Genomic DNA, 16708 nt, shown 5'->3' with positions numbered 1-16708 from the left:
AATATATACACGAAGTGTGCCTACATATTTTTTATTCATAATAATGGGAGTTAATGAAAAGCAAAACTTTGCTTAAAAACTTTTAATCTAAGAAAATTTTAGGTAAAAATCACAAATATTTTTGTAAAGGCAAGTATTTTGAATCATCAAGATAAGATAAAGACAAATTTAAAAAAAATTTAAGTAAAAATCACATTATGAGGTGGTTTTTGGAAGTATCCGGTGTGGTTCATTATCATTATCAGATCAAAATAAAAACAAATTTGATAAAAATAAATCTAAAATAAAAACAAATCTTTGAAATTTTCTTATTAAACTTTTCCATACGGAATGGAACTTTATAATCTTTTATAAGGGAAAACAAAACTTCTATATTGGTGTGATTGAATGTTTTTGGTAAAGTATGTGTATTGAATTCATGGTCCTCACTTTGTCCATGTGACTGCTAATTGTCTTTTAAATTTTCTTTAGACCAGATATTTTACCCACTTTAGATTGCGGCAAATGTAATAATAGGGTCCCTATCACGTAGTAGTTAGCCTAATAATTAAGTCAAATGAAATTAAAATTCGTAATTTAAGGAAATAAGAAATATAAGTAAATAAGTAATAAAATTATTTTAAATAAATAAAAATTAAGACAAACCATATATAGTTTTAAATAAATTATTACTATTAATAAATAATAAATTAATAGCAATATTAGCATAGAGTAAAATAAATAAACCAAAACTAAAAAAGAAATAGAGGGGAATGAAAATAAATAAGTACTAATAGAGTAAAAAGCAAAAAAAAAAAAAATTGATTAAATCAAGAAGAGACATGATTCGAGGAGAGAGCGAGGATCTAATTTCTATTGATTCTCTAGCCATTCCTATTTATATTATTGGTAAATCGCTTCTCTATTTTGATGGCTTCGAGAACTTCCAATGATAATAATAAAAAGTCTTAGCAAGGACACCAGCATCCTCAATATAAATGTGATTCTTTTAATAAATATATTATAATTCTTTAAAAATAAAATAATTTTTTAAATTAAAAAAATTGTAGTTAGTTTTTTTGGATTGGTATATTAAAAAGTTTAATAATTTAATATTTTCAATTAATACAATATCATTAATTTAAATACAATATATTTTTTAAATTAAATTTTTGCATTTAATACTATTTTTTTTTTTCTTATTAAAGTAACATATTTCTATTTTGAGATTATTTTAAATTATCTTTGTTAAGATATTTTATTAAGAAAAACAACTAACCTTAAAAATAATTTCATACTTTAAAAAAACTTTAAAAATAAATTTAATTTTTAAAAAACATATTTAATTAATAATAATAATAATAAGTAATAATTTATATCAGGGAGGCAGCAAGAGGAGGAGGCTTGCTATATAACCCCAACTAAAAAATAGAAACAAGGGATGCATGGGGATTGGGGAATGTTACAAATTATCAAGATGAAGCTCTATCGCTCTCATAAGGATTAAAGATTGTTATGTCCAATGGTTTGCAACAATTAAATATAGTTGGAGATTCAATGATTGTTATCTAAAGGTGTTCCAATATTAGGCATAAAAATGGCACTAGCATTTCTCCTATGCTCCTAAGGATAGGGATTCTTCTAAATAAATTAGAAGATTATAATTTTTTCATGTAAAACGACAAAACAATCGTGAGGCAGATTGTCAAGTCAATAGAGGCATTGCCTTAGACCAAGGGATTTTGATATTAGACCAGACATACCCCCAAATATGTCACATCCCATGATAGAACATTTACGAGATATGACTTCATGTGATAATTGGAATAAACCGAGCATTAAAGATGATAGATCATGATCTACCATATATTGCTTCGAGGTATGGCAAGACTCTCCCGGGAATCGATGTTGGTAGTTGGGATACAATTCGATATGGAGGCACAAAGGATTAAGTGGCATGATGATGGCCAAGTGGAAAACAAATGGAGTAACCTTAAATGTCAAGATCAAGGAATGCAAGATTAGTACACCATTTCAGCTGCGCCAAGTAGTAACAATTCGATCTGAACTCAAATTAGCAATTGCAGGCATGGAGGCTCATGCCAACTCTGATCAGCAGTTTGGGAATACCATTCAATGCGAGAGGATGTGCACAACATTCGACAAGGAATTGAGCACCATTTTAAGGAGTCGGAAGAAGAAGTTAAATCTAAGGTTTATACACGTAAAGGGAAGGATTTCTCTCAAAATGGACTCTACCATAATCAATGGAAGTGGCGATAGCATGGAGGAACAGGGAACATTGGTCACAGGAGACATAGCATCCATGGTGGAAAAATGGGGGAACAGGTAGCACAGGAGGTTCGTGATCAATTCACAGTGGTGATGTCTCATCTCACTAGAATTGGGAAGGATTTGGAGCTGTTGCAGAAGTTTGTGGATCACCTGAACACGAAAATTCTCATTTTAAATTTCAAGGTTTATAGCATGGAGGTTAAGGTTGAAGCAGTGATGGTTGGTGTGCTAAAGGAGGTTTTTGGGCTTGGATAAATTCCCCCATTCTTATCTCAGAAAGCTTAGGAGGAATGATAGGGGCTCCACGGGTCTAGAATGAATATAGTTCTTGGACATAGCGAAGACACAACTCTGGAGGATAGTCCATCGGAGAAGCTGGAAGGAAGTGGGTAGATAGTTTATTTTTATATGTAGATGATATGTTATGTCATTTTGTCAAACTCTGTGGGGTTTTTTGGAGGTGTTACAGTTTAAATGATGTAAGTAGAATAGTAGTAAATAACCAGGGTAGCAATAGATACTTCTCTTAATCAACTTTGGAAAATTTTGAATTGAGCCATATTTGAAATATAAAAATGCTACTTATTTCTTAAATAAAGAAAGTAATAATCTATGTTTTTAAATTATTTTTAAAGTTTAAAAATATAATAATTAAAATTATAAATTTAATTTTTTTAAATATATAATATTCATCTCACACGAGTGAAACATTCCCCCCTTATGGACCATCGATGAGATAAATAAAGATGTGGTTATCCTTGAATAACATTGATGAGTTAACCTGCATTTGTGAATAGTGGCCAGTGAGAACAGTGATAGTTGTCCCCACTACTAGTTTGACCACTGAGTTATGATAGATTTTCCCACTCTACTTTTTTTTTATGTTTTTTCTAACTATTTTGTATTTTAAAATATTATAATTAAAATAAATTATAAAATTTTAAGTTAGTTAAATTTTATGTTAATTTCAGATTGTCTAGAGATTAATTTTTTGTTATTGGTGTATACATTTTCCTCTCCTCTCCTTTTCTTTTTCTTCTCTTCTCTTTTTTTAGTGAGTGGCATTTAATCTCTTTTCATCCATAATGGATTTGGAATTAAAATGATGGTTGATTTTTTTTTGCCGCTATGCATCAACACTATGTTTATCATGAAAGAAAGGAATTTTTTCATCATGCCCAAATGCAACATTAAAATGTTTTACCCATTATTTTCGCTATATATAAAATTGACATCGAACTATTTTATTTATGATTGATATCGTTTTTTTTTTTTTTTGGTATACATTTTCCTCTACACTATTTTTCTTTTTCTTCTCTTCTCTTTATTTTTTATTTTTTTTTAATTTTTAGTTAGAGGAATTTAATATTTTTTAATTATTTATATATTTTATATATATATATATATTATATATATATATATATATATATATATATATATAGATATATATATATAGTATATAGGATTGAAATTGTATATTTAAATATTGATCTTGATTTTTTTTAATCAATAATTTGTTTAAACATGTTAAACATTGAATGAATTACTTATCTCTCTCCTACTAAGATGTGGAAAGAATCTTCTCTCATAATAAGATTTTTTTTAAACTACCATATATATAGATAGGTAACTAGATAAATAGATATTTTACTTAAAGTGGATGTTGAAATATATTATTTATTATTGACATTGATTTTTTTTCTTATTCATATTTTTGGTAAATATATGTACCAACTCCATATTTTGTATAAAAGGAATTTTTCTCTCTCTATATATAGACATGAAATAAATTATTTATTATTGACATATATATATAGAGAGAGAGAGAGAGAGAGATTTCACTTAAAGTAGACATTGAAATAATTTATTTATTATCCACATTGATTTCTTTTGTCATTATTATTTTATGTAAATACTAGGTATCTAACGCCTCATACTAAAGTGTACAAGGTGACCCTTCATGCAATAAACCAATGTAAATCCATCTTAACGCCAAATCTATGATGAGTTGATAATGATCAAATCCCTTGACATGCAAACTTCCCCTCAAGTTTTTTTATTAGTAAAAAGTATTCACTTTGAGGGACATGATTCCCCTAAATGCATAAATGATCCAAAAATAAGATATATCTTTACTATTTATATACATATAAGGTACTTTTCAAAGATGAAGATTGGTAAAAAATCTTAGTGGCTAAGTTAAACCTTAGTCACCGCCCTTACACTTATTTATTGGGTTGATCATGCTAAATCATCCATCTAAACAATTCTATGGAACAATTTCCATTGGTTTCCACATTATTCTCTACATCTAAGCTTGTTAGATTCTGTTGTCACCCTCATGTTGGTGTTGGGGATCTATGAGTCTAGATTTCACTTGTGGGGACCACTCATGAAAGATAACAAGAAGAAGTGTGAGATGTTTAATTCGCCAGTTCATTCCCTAACCCCAACCAATCACCTGTAACCATCATAGCTCCATTTTGTTAAAATGTTGGATGATATTCGTCATTGGGATCTCTTGTCCTTCAAGGAAAGGAGAAAATCTCTTACTTTTTCTTAGAGGACATTGGTTGGAAAGTTTACAAGATTTTGGCCCATCCCAAAAGCTATAGACACATGGGTAGAAAAACTTTAGGCACTAAACATCAATGGTCAGGTCTTTACATTTTCCTTAGGCCAAGGGTTTTTCACTTTTGTGTGCTTAAGAAAGGAAGCACAAGATTTAAATTTCCAAACTTGGCCCTCACTTCATGGGTTCTAGATGAATGTACATATATCCGCAGATTCTATATTTTAACCAAGAATAAGAAGTCACTTCTATCCATATTAGCGTTAGGCTCCCCCACCTTCAATTTATCTTTTGAGATGATTGTTCAGTGAGAGACCAGGAATAAATTGGATCACTTCATCGATCATGGAGGACCAAAAGGGAATATGTACTCTTGTGTGAGAATATGTGTGGAGGTTTTTGAAGAAGGGACTTCGTAAATCTAATCAATCTTGATGGGTGGAGTTATCAACAAGCATTAGACTATGAACATATTCCAATCAAATGCATGTCCTACCATACATATAGAAATTTGTAAACTATCCAAAATGGTAAGAAGAGAAACATTCCCCTTTGTAGAAGTCAAGGAAGTATCCTCAATTCAAGAAATTTTAAACAAGTGAAGCAATTTTCAACAAAAAAGGCCATCAAATCCACAATGATCTAAAATAGACATACCCCCATCAAGCATCAATAAATATTATATGCTTGAGAACTTACAGGCCAAGGGAAATCGAAAAACATGGGAAACAAAACTGAAGAATAACCAATAGTGGAGCTTCATTCAAAATTAACTTGGCCTAATAATGGATCCCATCCACCACTTGAGGATCTAACACCTATTGGAGAATATGGATAGGAGGATCAATAAGATGAATAGAAAGAAGAACCAAAAGAGTCATGGAAGGAAAATGAGGAAGCAAAAGAATCATAGGAAAAATGTGGATTCAACTCACGAACAAAAAATTGAGGTAAAACTAGAAGCCTAGGTTCCACCCAAGCCATTAAAAATCCAATTGAGAATGGATTGCTTGGAGCACCTTATCCTTGGTGTTATATTTTTGTGTTATTCTATGGAACAAATTTGTTAGAATTTATTCATAAATGATAAGTAAAGTATTAAATCTTACCCTAGTCCTTTTGTACTTAAGTTGGATGATGATGATGATGATGATAGTGGTTAACATCCGCTGAGACCAAATTGGTCTATCGGACCTATAATTTTCTTAGTTTTTAATTGTCTGGCTACTTGTCTTTCTTGGCGAGATTGATGTTGTAGATTTCTTTTTTTTCTCTACGGTCTTCCAACATTCGTTATCTTCCATTTACTTCATCTCTTCTGGTTCTTGGGACATTGGTGTCTTAGCTTTGCGATCTATTGTGTTCATCCTCTTGAAGATAGATGGAGAAGAAGTTTGGTCAAGGAGATCTGATTTGCTGTTAAATGAAGATTTATTTTGTGCAGTATTCGAATCCTCATAACTGTTGATGATTGAGGGATTGTCGGGTTCACTTTTTTGTTGCTGGGCCGGGCTTTCTCCCTGCTTGTCTTGAGATTTGTTTCTTTCTTGCCCGATTTCTTGTGATTCAGAGTTTTCTTTAGAGTACTCTTCTTTGATGACAATGTAGTGTTCTTTTTGTGCTCCTTCCCACCATGTAGATATGTGGTGGTTTTTTCTAGCAGAATTTTTTTGGGAGGCTTTTGGGCAATTTTCGGCTAGATGGCCCATCTCAAAGCAGGATAGACATCTGAAGAGGACACTTTCATAATCGAATTTCTGGTTCCACACATAGTCTTTACTTGTTAGGTTTATTTCAGCAGGGAATCTGGTGCTAAAGTCCATTTCCACAAAGATGCATGCATAAGAGGTTATGGCATATTCCTCTATTTTTGCGCACCTACAGTAAAATTTCCCAATTTCATTTCCAATGGCTTTTAGCGAGGAGAGATTCTAGAGATGCAAGGGTAGGCTTAGCAATCTCACCCAAACTGGTGTTGATGTTATGACTGTTGTTGAGGGATTGAATGATGGGTTCCATGGCTTCATGAACAGGCTTGAGTTTTCCCAAAACCAAGGGCTAGAATCTAGAATACATTGTCTGCTTTCAGGATTTTCAAAATCTACTATAAAGAAACCCCTCGCACAGGGGTAGATATTAATTTCATCAGAAATGACAGGCTTCCATACCGCCAAGATCCAATTGTGGAGAGCTGTCAGCCGCAACCAAAAACCATTGAACCGGCAGATTAGGGCACTTTCGGAAAACTTCAAAGCCTCATCGAGTGAGGCCTGGACCACCTGGACAGTGGGAGTTGGGGCTTCACTGACGATATGGGAAGGAGCTTGCCCTCCAGAAGCAGACGAAATTGAGCCAACAGCTATTTTCGTGAAGCCGGGAGCCATATTTGCCCGTAGAAAGCCGAGACACAGCCACAAAGAAATAAGGTAGAAGATTAGATCTAGAACCTAGCCACAAAGAAATAAGGCAGAAGATTAGATCTAGATCTAGATCTAGTTGTAGAAGATTAGATCCAGAACCCAGCAGCAGAGTCTCAGTGAGCCTTTTAATATACAAGAAACCCTAGTAGAAGAAATCCTGCTTTTAGTACCGAGAATCAAATCCTGCTCCAGATAAAAATAAATCCCCGACTTTCGGTTCATGAACCACTCGATCCGGAGATGCCCACGTAAAATAACAATGAATCAAAAAACAAGATCATTCGAATTTCACGTTGTCCTGATTAAACCACGGAACCTCTTGCCATTAAAGATTCTGTTAGGTTGCAAGTATATACAGAAGTGGAGGTGGACTTGCTCACAGATGAATTGAAATCTATTTTCGTAGATCTGAGATTGGTGATCCTAGGAATGAGCCCCACGGTGAATCAGATTCAAGCTCAGTCAGCAAGAAAAATGAGACCTTACGAAGAGCACCACATAGAAGCGATCGCAAGAGGAACATATGCTTTGTTAAGGAATGACATACATTATGGAGAGTGCCGAAAGAATAATGCTGCCAAAAAAAGAAAGCTGCCAGAAAAATGACACTAAGATTTTTCAGAGCGTCGTTTTCTCAATCAAATTTTTGCATATCTAAGATAAAATGAGACCTTACAAAGAGCACCACAGAGAAGCAGATCAAGAGCCGCAGATCTGCTCATGCAGAGACCTGGAGCTGTAGATCACAATCTATGAAAAGATTCCTGGAGCCGCAGATCCACTCATGCAGAGACCTGGAGATGCAGAGACCTAGAGATTGAAATATTTCATTTATGATTGATATGAAAAAAAAAAAAATGTGTTATTAAGGTCTTTCTCAAGATTTGTTAGACCATTTACATCTTAGTGAATTTTAATCATCATCATTTAACACTAATGAAATTACACATTTCCCTCACACTACATTGTAAAAAATGTCTTTCAACTAATAAAAAATATTATTAAAAAATGCACGTTATAAATACTAATAATTTAGTTTTATTTTAAATTAATTATATATATAAAGTGGTTGATTTTAAAAGGAAAATTTATAACTAAAAAGGAAAAAAAAAAAGAAGAAGTGAAGAAATAAAACAAAATCTAAAACAAAATATTATAAAGTTTTTGTGGTATCGAAAAGGAAGTTTAAAAAAATGGATATACCATATTTTCTCCATCATAATTTATTGCGTTTTTTCTAATTATTTTATATTTCTTGGAACTTTTATTATAAAGTAAGTTTTTATTGATAAACAATTAGATTACATTAGTGTTCATCTTTAATTTGTTTTTCTGAAAATCTAAACTAATAAAAAAACAACAATCCATTAATAAAAATGTAATCTTAAAATCAAAATAAAGCATATCAAACTACAATATGTAATCTTAAAATCAAAATAAAGCATATCAAACTACAATTTTGATGTGCTATCGAGTTCATCTAGGGACTCACTAAAATTTATCATCGAAAATAGTTCTATGCTTCAACCAAAAAAAACCCCTGAAAATTAAGGAGAGATTGAGGTTTCTACCTCAATTGTTTTGCGACATCCTTGATATTGGTACGAGGAGTGGGCCCCCTTCTATGTGATCAAGTCTTTCCTTAATGTTGAACAAGTGCAACTAAGTTTTTTTCGAGAGTTTATTCCCACAATGTGGTGTTCCAACAAAACTTTGTCGAGGAGCCTTTTAAGTTGTTAATACAAATTAATTGTATGGAGATATTGATTCTACCATGTATGTCTAGTCTCTATACCCAAGTTGTCAGCGCTTCCAACATCTTTTTGTTTATATGATTCTACTTTTTTTTGTTGGATATTTGAAAGTTCTTGTTAACGTGGGTAGAGTATTGTTGTGAAAATTAATTCATTATATAAGGAAAATTTTAAAGATTGAATGGGCTAATTTTTTATGTTTTTCAAGGAAAAAGACAACTATTTTCTATTTTCTTTTAAATTTACTAAAGTCATTTAAAATTTGAATATTTTTATAAAAATATCACCAAAGATTTTATAATTTATATAATATAAAATAATAACATTAATAGAAATTTATAAACTTTATTAAAAAAAATTGTTAAAATTTTAGAGGTTGCATCTAGAATGTTATCACATCATCGTTGTTGTAGGAAGGGAAACAAGGTGCGCGATTAAGAGACCAAGGGGTTGAGTAAGTGAAATAGTAAAAGACTTTGAAACCACTTGCTCAAACTAACAGATATGTCTCTTTGTTACTAGGTCCAAGACAACATGCATTGGACGGTGGAAAAAATGGAAGGAAATGGGTTGCAACCAAAGGAGTTGGCTAAACATAGAGTGAGTTAACTTAGTGATTGACTCGTTGAGTGTTTGAGTGTTGAGTCAAATAGAGTTAAGTGATAGATGACTTTGAATGTGTGGTTGTATGTGGTTTCATGTTAAGATATTTTAGGCACGTAACTAGTTAGAAAAAATTTAAATACCCAAAGCACCAACTCTTATTTAATATGTAAATTCATAATTTATCTCCTTATATTTACTGGAAAAATTCATTACAAAATTAGAAAAAACTGAATGGAAAGCAAAGTAATTATAAACTGCAAATTCTCGGGAATCACAAATCAATAATAACGTAACCTTCCCACACACTGAAGTAATGGGTGACGGTGGATGACATGAAACACGAGTATTGCCCTTTGCGACAGCAAGCCAGCTCCCCCAACACGTCCGTTCAATCATCGGTTACCCTCATCGGCGATAACGTATGGAGATAAGTTATTTTTGAGAATTGGGTGAAAAAGTTACAGAATTAGGTTATTTTCGGAATTAATATAATGCGACATTAAATTGTTATCAAAAATATTTCGAAAATGATGTATGATTCTTTTTGGTTAAATAACTTAATATAAAAATTCACATATATTACAATTGTTTTAATATCATTTATTTTTTCAGTACGGAAAAAAACACAATTTGTATTGATATCAGAGTAGCTATTGTTCATTTAACGTTTATATAACCTAACCGCAACTTTCATGACGTTATAATATATACACGAATTGTGTCCATACAATTTTTTTCATAATAATGGGAGTTAATGAAAAAGTAAAATTTTGCCTAACAATTTTTAATCTAAGAAAAATTTGGGTAAAAAATACTTTGTCAATATGGTTAGTTTGGGGTAAAAAATACTTTGTCAATATGGTTAGTTTGGAATCATCAGTATGCTTCATCGTTAAGACAAGACAAAATAAAAACAAATCAGATAAAAACAAATCTCTGATATTTTCTGACTAAACTTTTCCACAGGGAATGGAACTTTAAAACCTTTGACAACGAAAAACAAAACTTCTTGATCGGTGTGATGGAATGTTTTCGGTAAAGTATGTGTATTGAATTGATGGTCCTCACTTTGTCCATGTGACTGCTAGTTGTCTTTTTAAATTTTCTTTAGAGCAGATATTTCACCCACTTTAGATCGTGGTGTCTATAATAACAGAGTCCCTATCACGGAGTAGTTAGGCTAACAAATCCCCTTGAAAAATGTGTGCGACAGGGTTCAAAATTATTGGCTGCACATAAATTTCTGAATATGACAACCAAGCAACCTGTGCACTCTGCGGGCCATTTAAAGTACTGAACAGTGCCAATATGTGGGAGCAGTTGAACAACCCTAACTATGCCCCATATAATATTAATATGCCATTATGCTACTCGCTTTCTGCTAACGACATCAAGTTAACAAGTCTCAGGTAAAAGCCAAGAGAAAGCCGCAAAATACATAGAGCCCAAACCACTAGGCCCCAAACAAAGACATGGGACCTAATTCATCTTGAATTTTGATAGACTTCTTATATGCAAAATTAAATCAAGTGTCATGCCTTTTTTAATATCGCTTTTGACAATTAATTGATGTAACCATCCGGAAGAGGGCACATGTACAGCTGCCATTTTCAACAGATTAACATTTCGCTGGCTGGTTTGATTCGGTCTGTTCAACTACTTTGCAACAACCAATCTTTAGGATGACAGTCTGTTTCTTTTGTAACATTGATTTCTAATCAAAATATCCTGTCATAAGCTACGCTCAAAAATATATTGATCTCATTGCTGAATTATATATATTTTAATCATGGAGATGTCCTGAGTACCTTATGAATAGTCTGGGTGGGTATGATGATTAAGAATACATTTATTTTTTCAAAATTCCTGATTCAGGCCTAGACAGATAAATTATGGAACATTATATTTTATATCTAGCCTAGATAGATAAATTATCTAGACTAAGAAAAAGTAGGTACTCCAAGTATGGAACATTTAAAACTATGTACTATTATTTTATTGAAGTTTGGCCTAGAGATAAAATATACGAACATTTGTTTTGTTTTTTTCTGGGGTACAAGTTCCGAGATCATATATATTAAGAAAACTAGATACCCAATCATAAACCATTTGAAATTCTATTTTTTATTAGTTTTTTTTATTCAGCTTCAAACTTACATAAATAAATTACCATTCAAAGGTTCAAACCTAGATAGATAAATTATCTACACTCAACATTTATAACCATGTATCACTATTTTATGAAAGTTTGATTAGATATAAAAGACAAGGTTGTATTTTTGTTTTCTGTGCTTAGCTAATTATCTATCAATTACTATGGTCCCTGAAGCCCGAAGGGCGGGGGCTAATAAGAGCTTTTTCAACGTGGAAAGTTTCGAGTTTCAACTTCATATATGGAAAAGAATGGGTACCTAATCATAAAACATTTAAAATTATATTCAAATATATAAGTAATATAAAATATGAGCACAATAAAAATTATATTCAAATATAAAAATAGATATAAAAGATAACAGACAAGAAAATTTGTTTTTTCTGGCATGGGAAGTTTCAATTTCCAAGATCAAATATATTGAAAAGAATAGGTACCCAATCATAAACCATTTCAAATTATATCCAAATGCATGAACACTCTGAGTGGCAATGGGAGTCATGGCTAAAAAACGGTCATGTTTATTTAAAATTATATCTATTTGGGTGGAATTGGGAGTAAGGTTAAAAACGTTCTTGTTTATTTAAAATTATATATAAATATATGAGCAGTTTGAGTGGAAATGGGAGTAAGGGTTAAAAATGTTCATGTTTATTTAAAATTATAACTAAATATATGAACCGTTTCAGTGGTCATTTTTTTTTGTTTTGTTTTTGGATTTTGATATTTTGATAGATAGAATCAAAGTGAATTCTTTAACTTTGTTTATATTAATCAAAATTTTAAAATATTTTAACATCTACACTCAAATTTCTGGAATATTTTAAAAATTACCAGTTAATCAATTATCAATTAAAAATGGTCGACAGTACAAGTTGCTTTAATTTACTTTATCCATAGCTAAGTTGTAACCTTATTATTATTTTTCTCCTCCGTTCTAACAGTGTTTTAGTTGATCTGCAGGCAATGGCTCTAATAAATTTAACAAAGCCATCCATTGGACAAAGGAGTGGTTTACATTTAGTGACAAAGCTGTCACGCACTTTCTTCTCTCAGTTCTGTACATATAGTTTGCATGGACTAGAGAAAAATTTGAGTATAAGTTGAGGAGATTAGTCTAATTTCCTGTTGCACTGCCATTGATAATTCATTGGAGAGAAAGTATCATGGGCCACCGGATTCATATACGAAGCAGATTAGAAATACGAATTCGAGCCAGCTTAGAAATAACAGGATTGTTTCTCTTTTTGCAGCTGCGAGCGCAGTCTCGGTTCTTATTTATTTGTTCTCTCAACTGTTTTCTGGTGAAGAAACCGTGGAGAATACGTGGCTAAAGAGAAACTCCAGCTTCTTTCCAAGTCCCAAGGTTGTTGACTGTTCTATTCCTCCTGTCTCTCCCTTACAAAATGCTTCTGAAACTGTGAATTATGGAGATACAAAAATTATTTCTTCAGTCATCCAACATGGCTATAATTCTAGTGCAGTGCTAGAAACTGGCAACAGTTTAGACCAGAATGATGGAGGTGGTAATTCGGTCTCTGAGAAGAATGATGGAGATGGTAATTCGGTCTCTGAGAAGGCACAATTATTGGCTAAAGAGAGGAATCCTGAAAAATCCCAACCGGTAAATCAATCTGTAAACATATCTGAATTTGGTGCAGAGAAGGAACTTGATAAGAAGGCAAATGTCGATACAGTGAGTGAGAAAGAACAAACACCGGCCAAATGTGATATATATTCCGGGAAATGGGTTCATGATGATTCGTATCCTCTTTATCCTGCAGGAGAATGCCCTTATATGAGCGCCTCCTTTAACTGCAAAGGCAATGGGCGAACAGATTCAGGCTATACAAATTGGAGATGGCAACCCAGAGATTGTAATCTTCCCAGGTATGCATTTTGCAAAACTACTTTGTTAGTTAGTGTAATTTAGTTAAATTTGACTGGTCCAGTTATCAATGGTTTTAGAGTTAGAGTATCAATGGTTTTAGAGTTAGAGTTTTTAGGTTCTGAGAATGGTTTTAGAGCTCTTAGTTTCTGAGAATTAATGGTTTTAGAGTTTTTAGTTTTTGAGAATTTTTTATTTTATTCATGATATTCATATGGAAGGTAAGATATCTTAACAACAGTGTGTTTAGACACCACCATGTAGCTTATCTTAACAATAGTGTCTTTAAACACCACTACTTTTCTTGGGTTTAGTCACAAACACAAATTTTACTTAAATCTCTCCGCCATTGAATAAACTGCATCAAAGATGAATACTATATACAAAACCATAGATTATCATAAACCTGGATCCTAAAAACTGCTCATAGAACCATCCCAACATACTCCCTACCTCCTTGAATTCTCTTCGCAATATACTAAAATGTTTTTGAATCCCATATCTGTGAACGACCTCATTTAACTTAGCAATTGTCTAGCCTTGAAGGTTGAACGCTACGGACCTGCTGGAGAGGCTGAGAGGAAAGAGGCTCATGTTCGTCGGAGACTCCATCAGTCGTAACCAGTGGGAATCCCTGCTTTGCGTTTTGAAAACTGTAGTGCCTGAAAACAGAAAGACCTTTGGAACGAAAGGTGCATCAACTGCATTCGTAGCTCAGGCAAGTTTTTTTAATAATGCACATATTTCAATTGTTTATTTTTTATTTCTATGGTGATTGACTGTTTGATTTTGATATATTCTCGGAATCTGCAATAATATGAATAGAAATGGAATTATAACAGGAACACAAATGAAATTATAACAAAACCAAATTATGGCAAACTATTGCAGGATAATATGAATAGAAATGGAATTATAGCAGGAACACAAATGAAATTATAATTAAAAACCAAATTATGGCAAACTATTGCAGGATAATATGAATAGAAATGGAATTATAGCAGGAACACAAATGAAATTATAACAAGAACCAAATTATGGCAAACTATTGCAGGATAATATGAATAGAAATGGAATTATAGCAGGAACACAAATGAAATTATAACAAGAACCAAATTATGGCAAACTATTGCAGGATAATATGAATAGAAATGGAATTAGAGCAGGAACACGAATGGAATTATAACAAAAACCAAATTATGGCAAACTATTGCAGGATTATAACTGTAGCGTGGAGTTCTATTGGGCAGCCTTCTTAGTTGAGCTAGGCAGCATTAACATTGGGAATGCAAGCAAAGAAATACTAAAGCTCGATGCAATTGAGAAACATGGGTCTTACTGGAAAGATGTTGATATCCTCGTCTTCAATTCAGCACATTGGTGGGGACATGGGGATGAATCTGCAACGTAAGTTTTCGATCACACCTTCGCTTAGTTTAAGTTTCTAAACTCAGTTTACTCTGAAAAACATTCGTTCTAGGCCATTGATATGTATATATAAATATTTATATATTTCACATAATTTATAATGTTATATTATTTGTGGAAATTGAATTTAGGTGAGAGATCTGATTATTTCTATTTAAATGAAAAAAGATTTGATCATTTCTTTCGACCATTTAGAATAAACCCAATTCTATATATAAAACACAATCCCACATTCATTTGGCTATCTGAAAAATTGGTTCATTTAAATGTGTGAAAATTGGATTTAGAATGTTATGTATTATTTTGTTGAAATCACTCCATTTTCAAATTCATTTGAATATCTGAAAATTTGATTACAATGTTTACAGAAGAAACTACTATCAAGAAGGGAACTACCTTCACCCACAGTTGGATACACTGGTTGCCTTTGAAAAAGGGCTTAGAACTTGGGCAAAATGGGTAGATCACAATATCAATCCTACAAAAACCAAAGTGTTCTTTCGTGGATTTTCTCCCATGCATTTCAGGTAAAATTAACAGTACAAAGTGCTGTTTGTTTCAATTATAGGTAATAAATTAATTTTGAGTTTAAGTAATGGTGGATTTTGAAAATATTCTCAAATTTTATAAACATAAATTAAATCAATTATTTTACCTAGCCCAGAAAATCCAACATAAATTTAAGAGCATATGGTTTTGTTCCCTTAATTTACATATGTCAATATAGATCTGAAATTTCTGTTAGCCCAAACGTTAATGTATTGCAGTGCACAGCAGTGGAACAAGTCGGACCAGTTTAAGTGTAGATACCAGACGGAGCCAATCTTTGAGGAGTCGTTCGTGAGACCTTATCCTGTAATGCTGCAAATTATGGAGAAAGTGGTCGGCGATATGAAATTCCCTGTCTCGCTACTGAACATAACGATGATGTCAGATTTTCGGAAGGACGGACATCCATCTGTGTATAAGCAGGACATAAAGGAGGAGGAGCGCAGCAATCCGAACAAGATTGGAGATTGCAGTCACTGGTGTTTACCCGGTTTACCTGATATTTGGAATGAGTTATTGTATGGGAGCTTGGTCTTGGAAGGCGCAACTTCTCCATGATCGCCTGGTGACATTTTACCCGCTTCCAATATGCTATTCATCCCATTCCATTTTGCAAAATTGCAAGTAAAATGGGTGTATTCATTCCGTTGCATTTTGAAAATTTCGAAGAAAACGATTGTTCCTTTCTTTGGATGCACATCCATGTAATTGATCGCAATCACTAAGTTGTTGTATGATCTTCAGCAATAAGATTTTTGAGAAGTTTTCAATTTTTCTTGTTTCTCGTTAATCGCAATCACTAAGTTGTTGTATGATCTTCTGCAATAAGATTTTTGAGAAGTTTTCAACTTTTCTTGTTTTTCGTTAATTTTGTTAGGAATGTATGGGAAATGGTTGTAATTGTAAATTTGTGTTTTGTAATTTTTATAGTTAAAATGATTTTTGGATACTGAATTTATCTATGTATTAAAACTATATTTTAAATAATCAAAAATCACAATTTTATTAATAATTATTAATGAAATAAAAAATTGCAATGTCTTTTTAAATTACTATTTATATTAT

General features: G+C 32.2%; 1 protein-coding gene across 1 annotated transcript; it reads left to right on the top strand.

Annotated features, from left to right (window-relative positions):
• The first annotated feature begins 2316 nt into the window (after window positions 1-2316).
• LOC149151688 (protein trichome birefringence-like 43) lies at window positions 2317-16491 on the top strand. Its single transcript, XM_089443237.1, has 6 exons — window positions 2317-2497; window positions 12882-13668; window positions 14213-14384; window positions 14883-15073; window positions 15463-15621; window positions 15862-16491. Exons 1-6 carry the CDS (start codon window positions 2317-2319, stop codon window positions 16199-16201), a joined length of 1830 nt encoding a protein of 609 aa, XP_089299363.1. The 3' UTR covers window positions 16202-16491.
• The last annotated feature ends 217 nt before the right edge of the window (window positions 16492-16708 follow it).

Source organism: Pinus tabuliformis, chromosome 9, assembly GCF_031772625.1.
Source record: "Pinus tabuliformis cultivar Carrire ecotype Pingquan chromosome 9, CPIR1, whole genome shotgun sequence".
NCBI classification, from domain to species: domain Eukaryota; kingdom Viridiplantae; phylum Streptophyta; class Pinopsida; order Pinales; family Pinaceae; genus Pinus; species Pinus tabuliformis.
The sequence above is the reverse complement of the archived record's forward strand: the minus strand, read 5'-3'. Positions and strand labels throughout refer to the sequence as shown.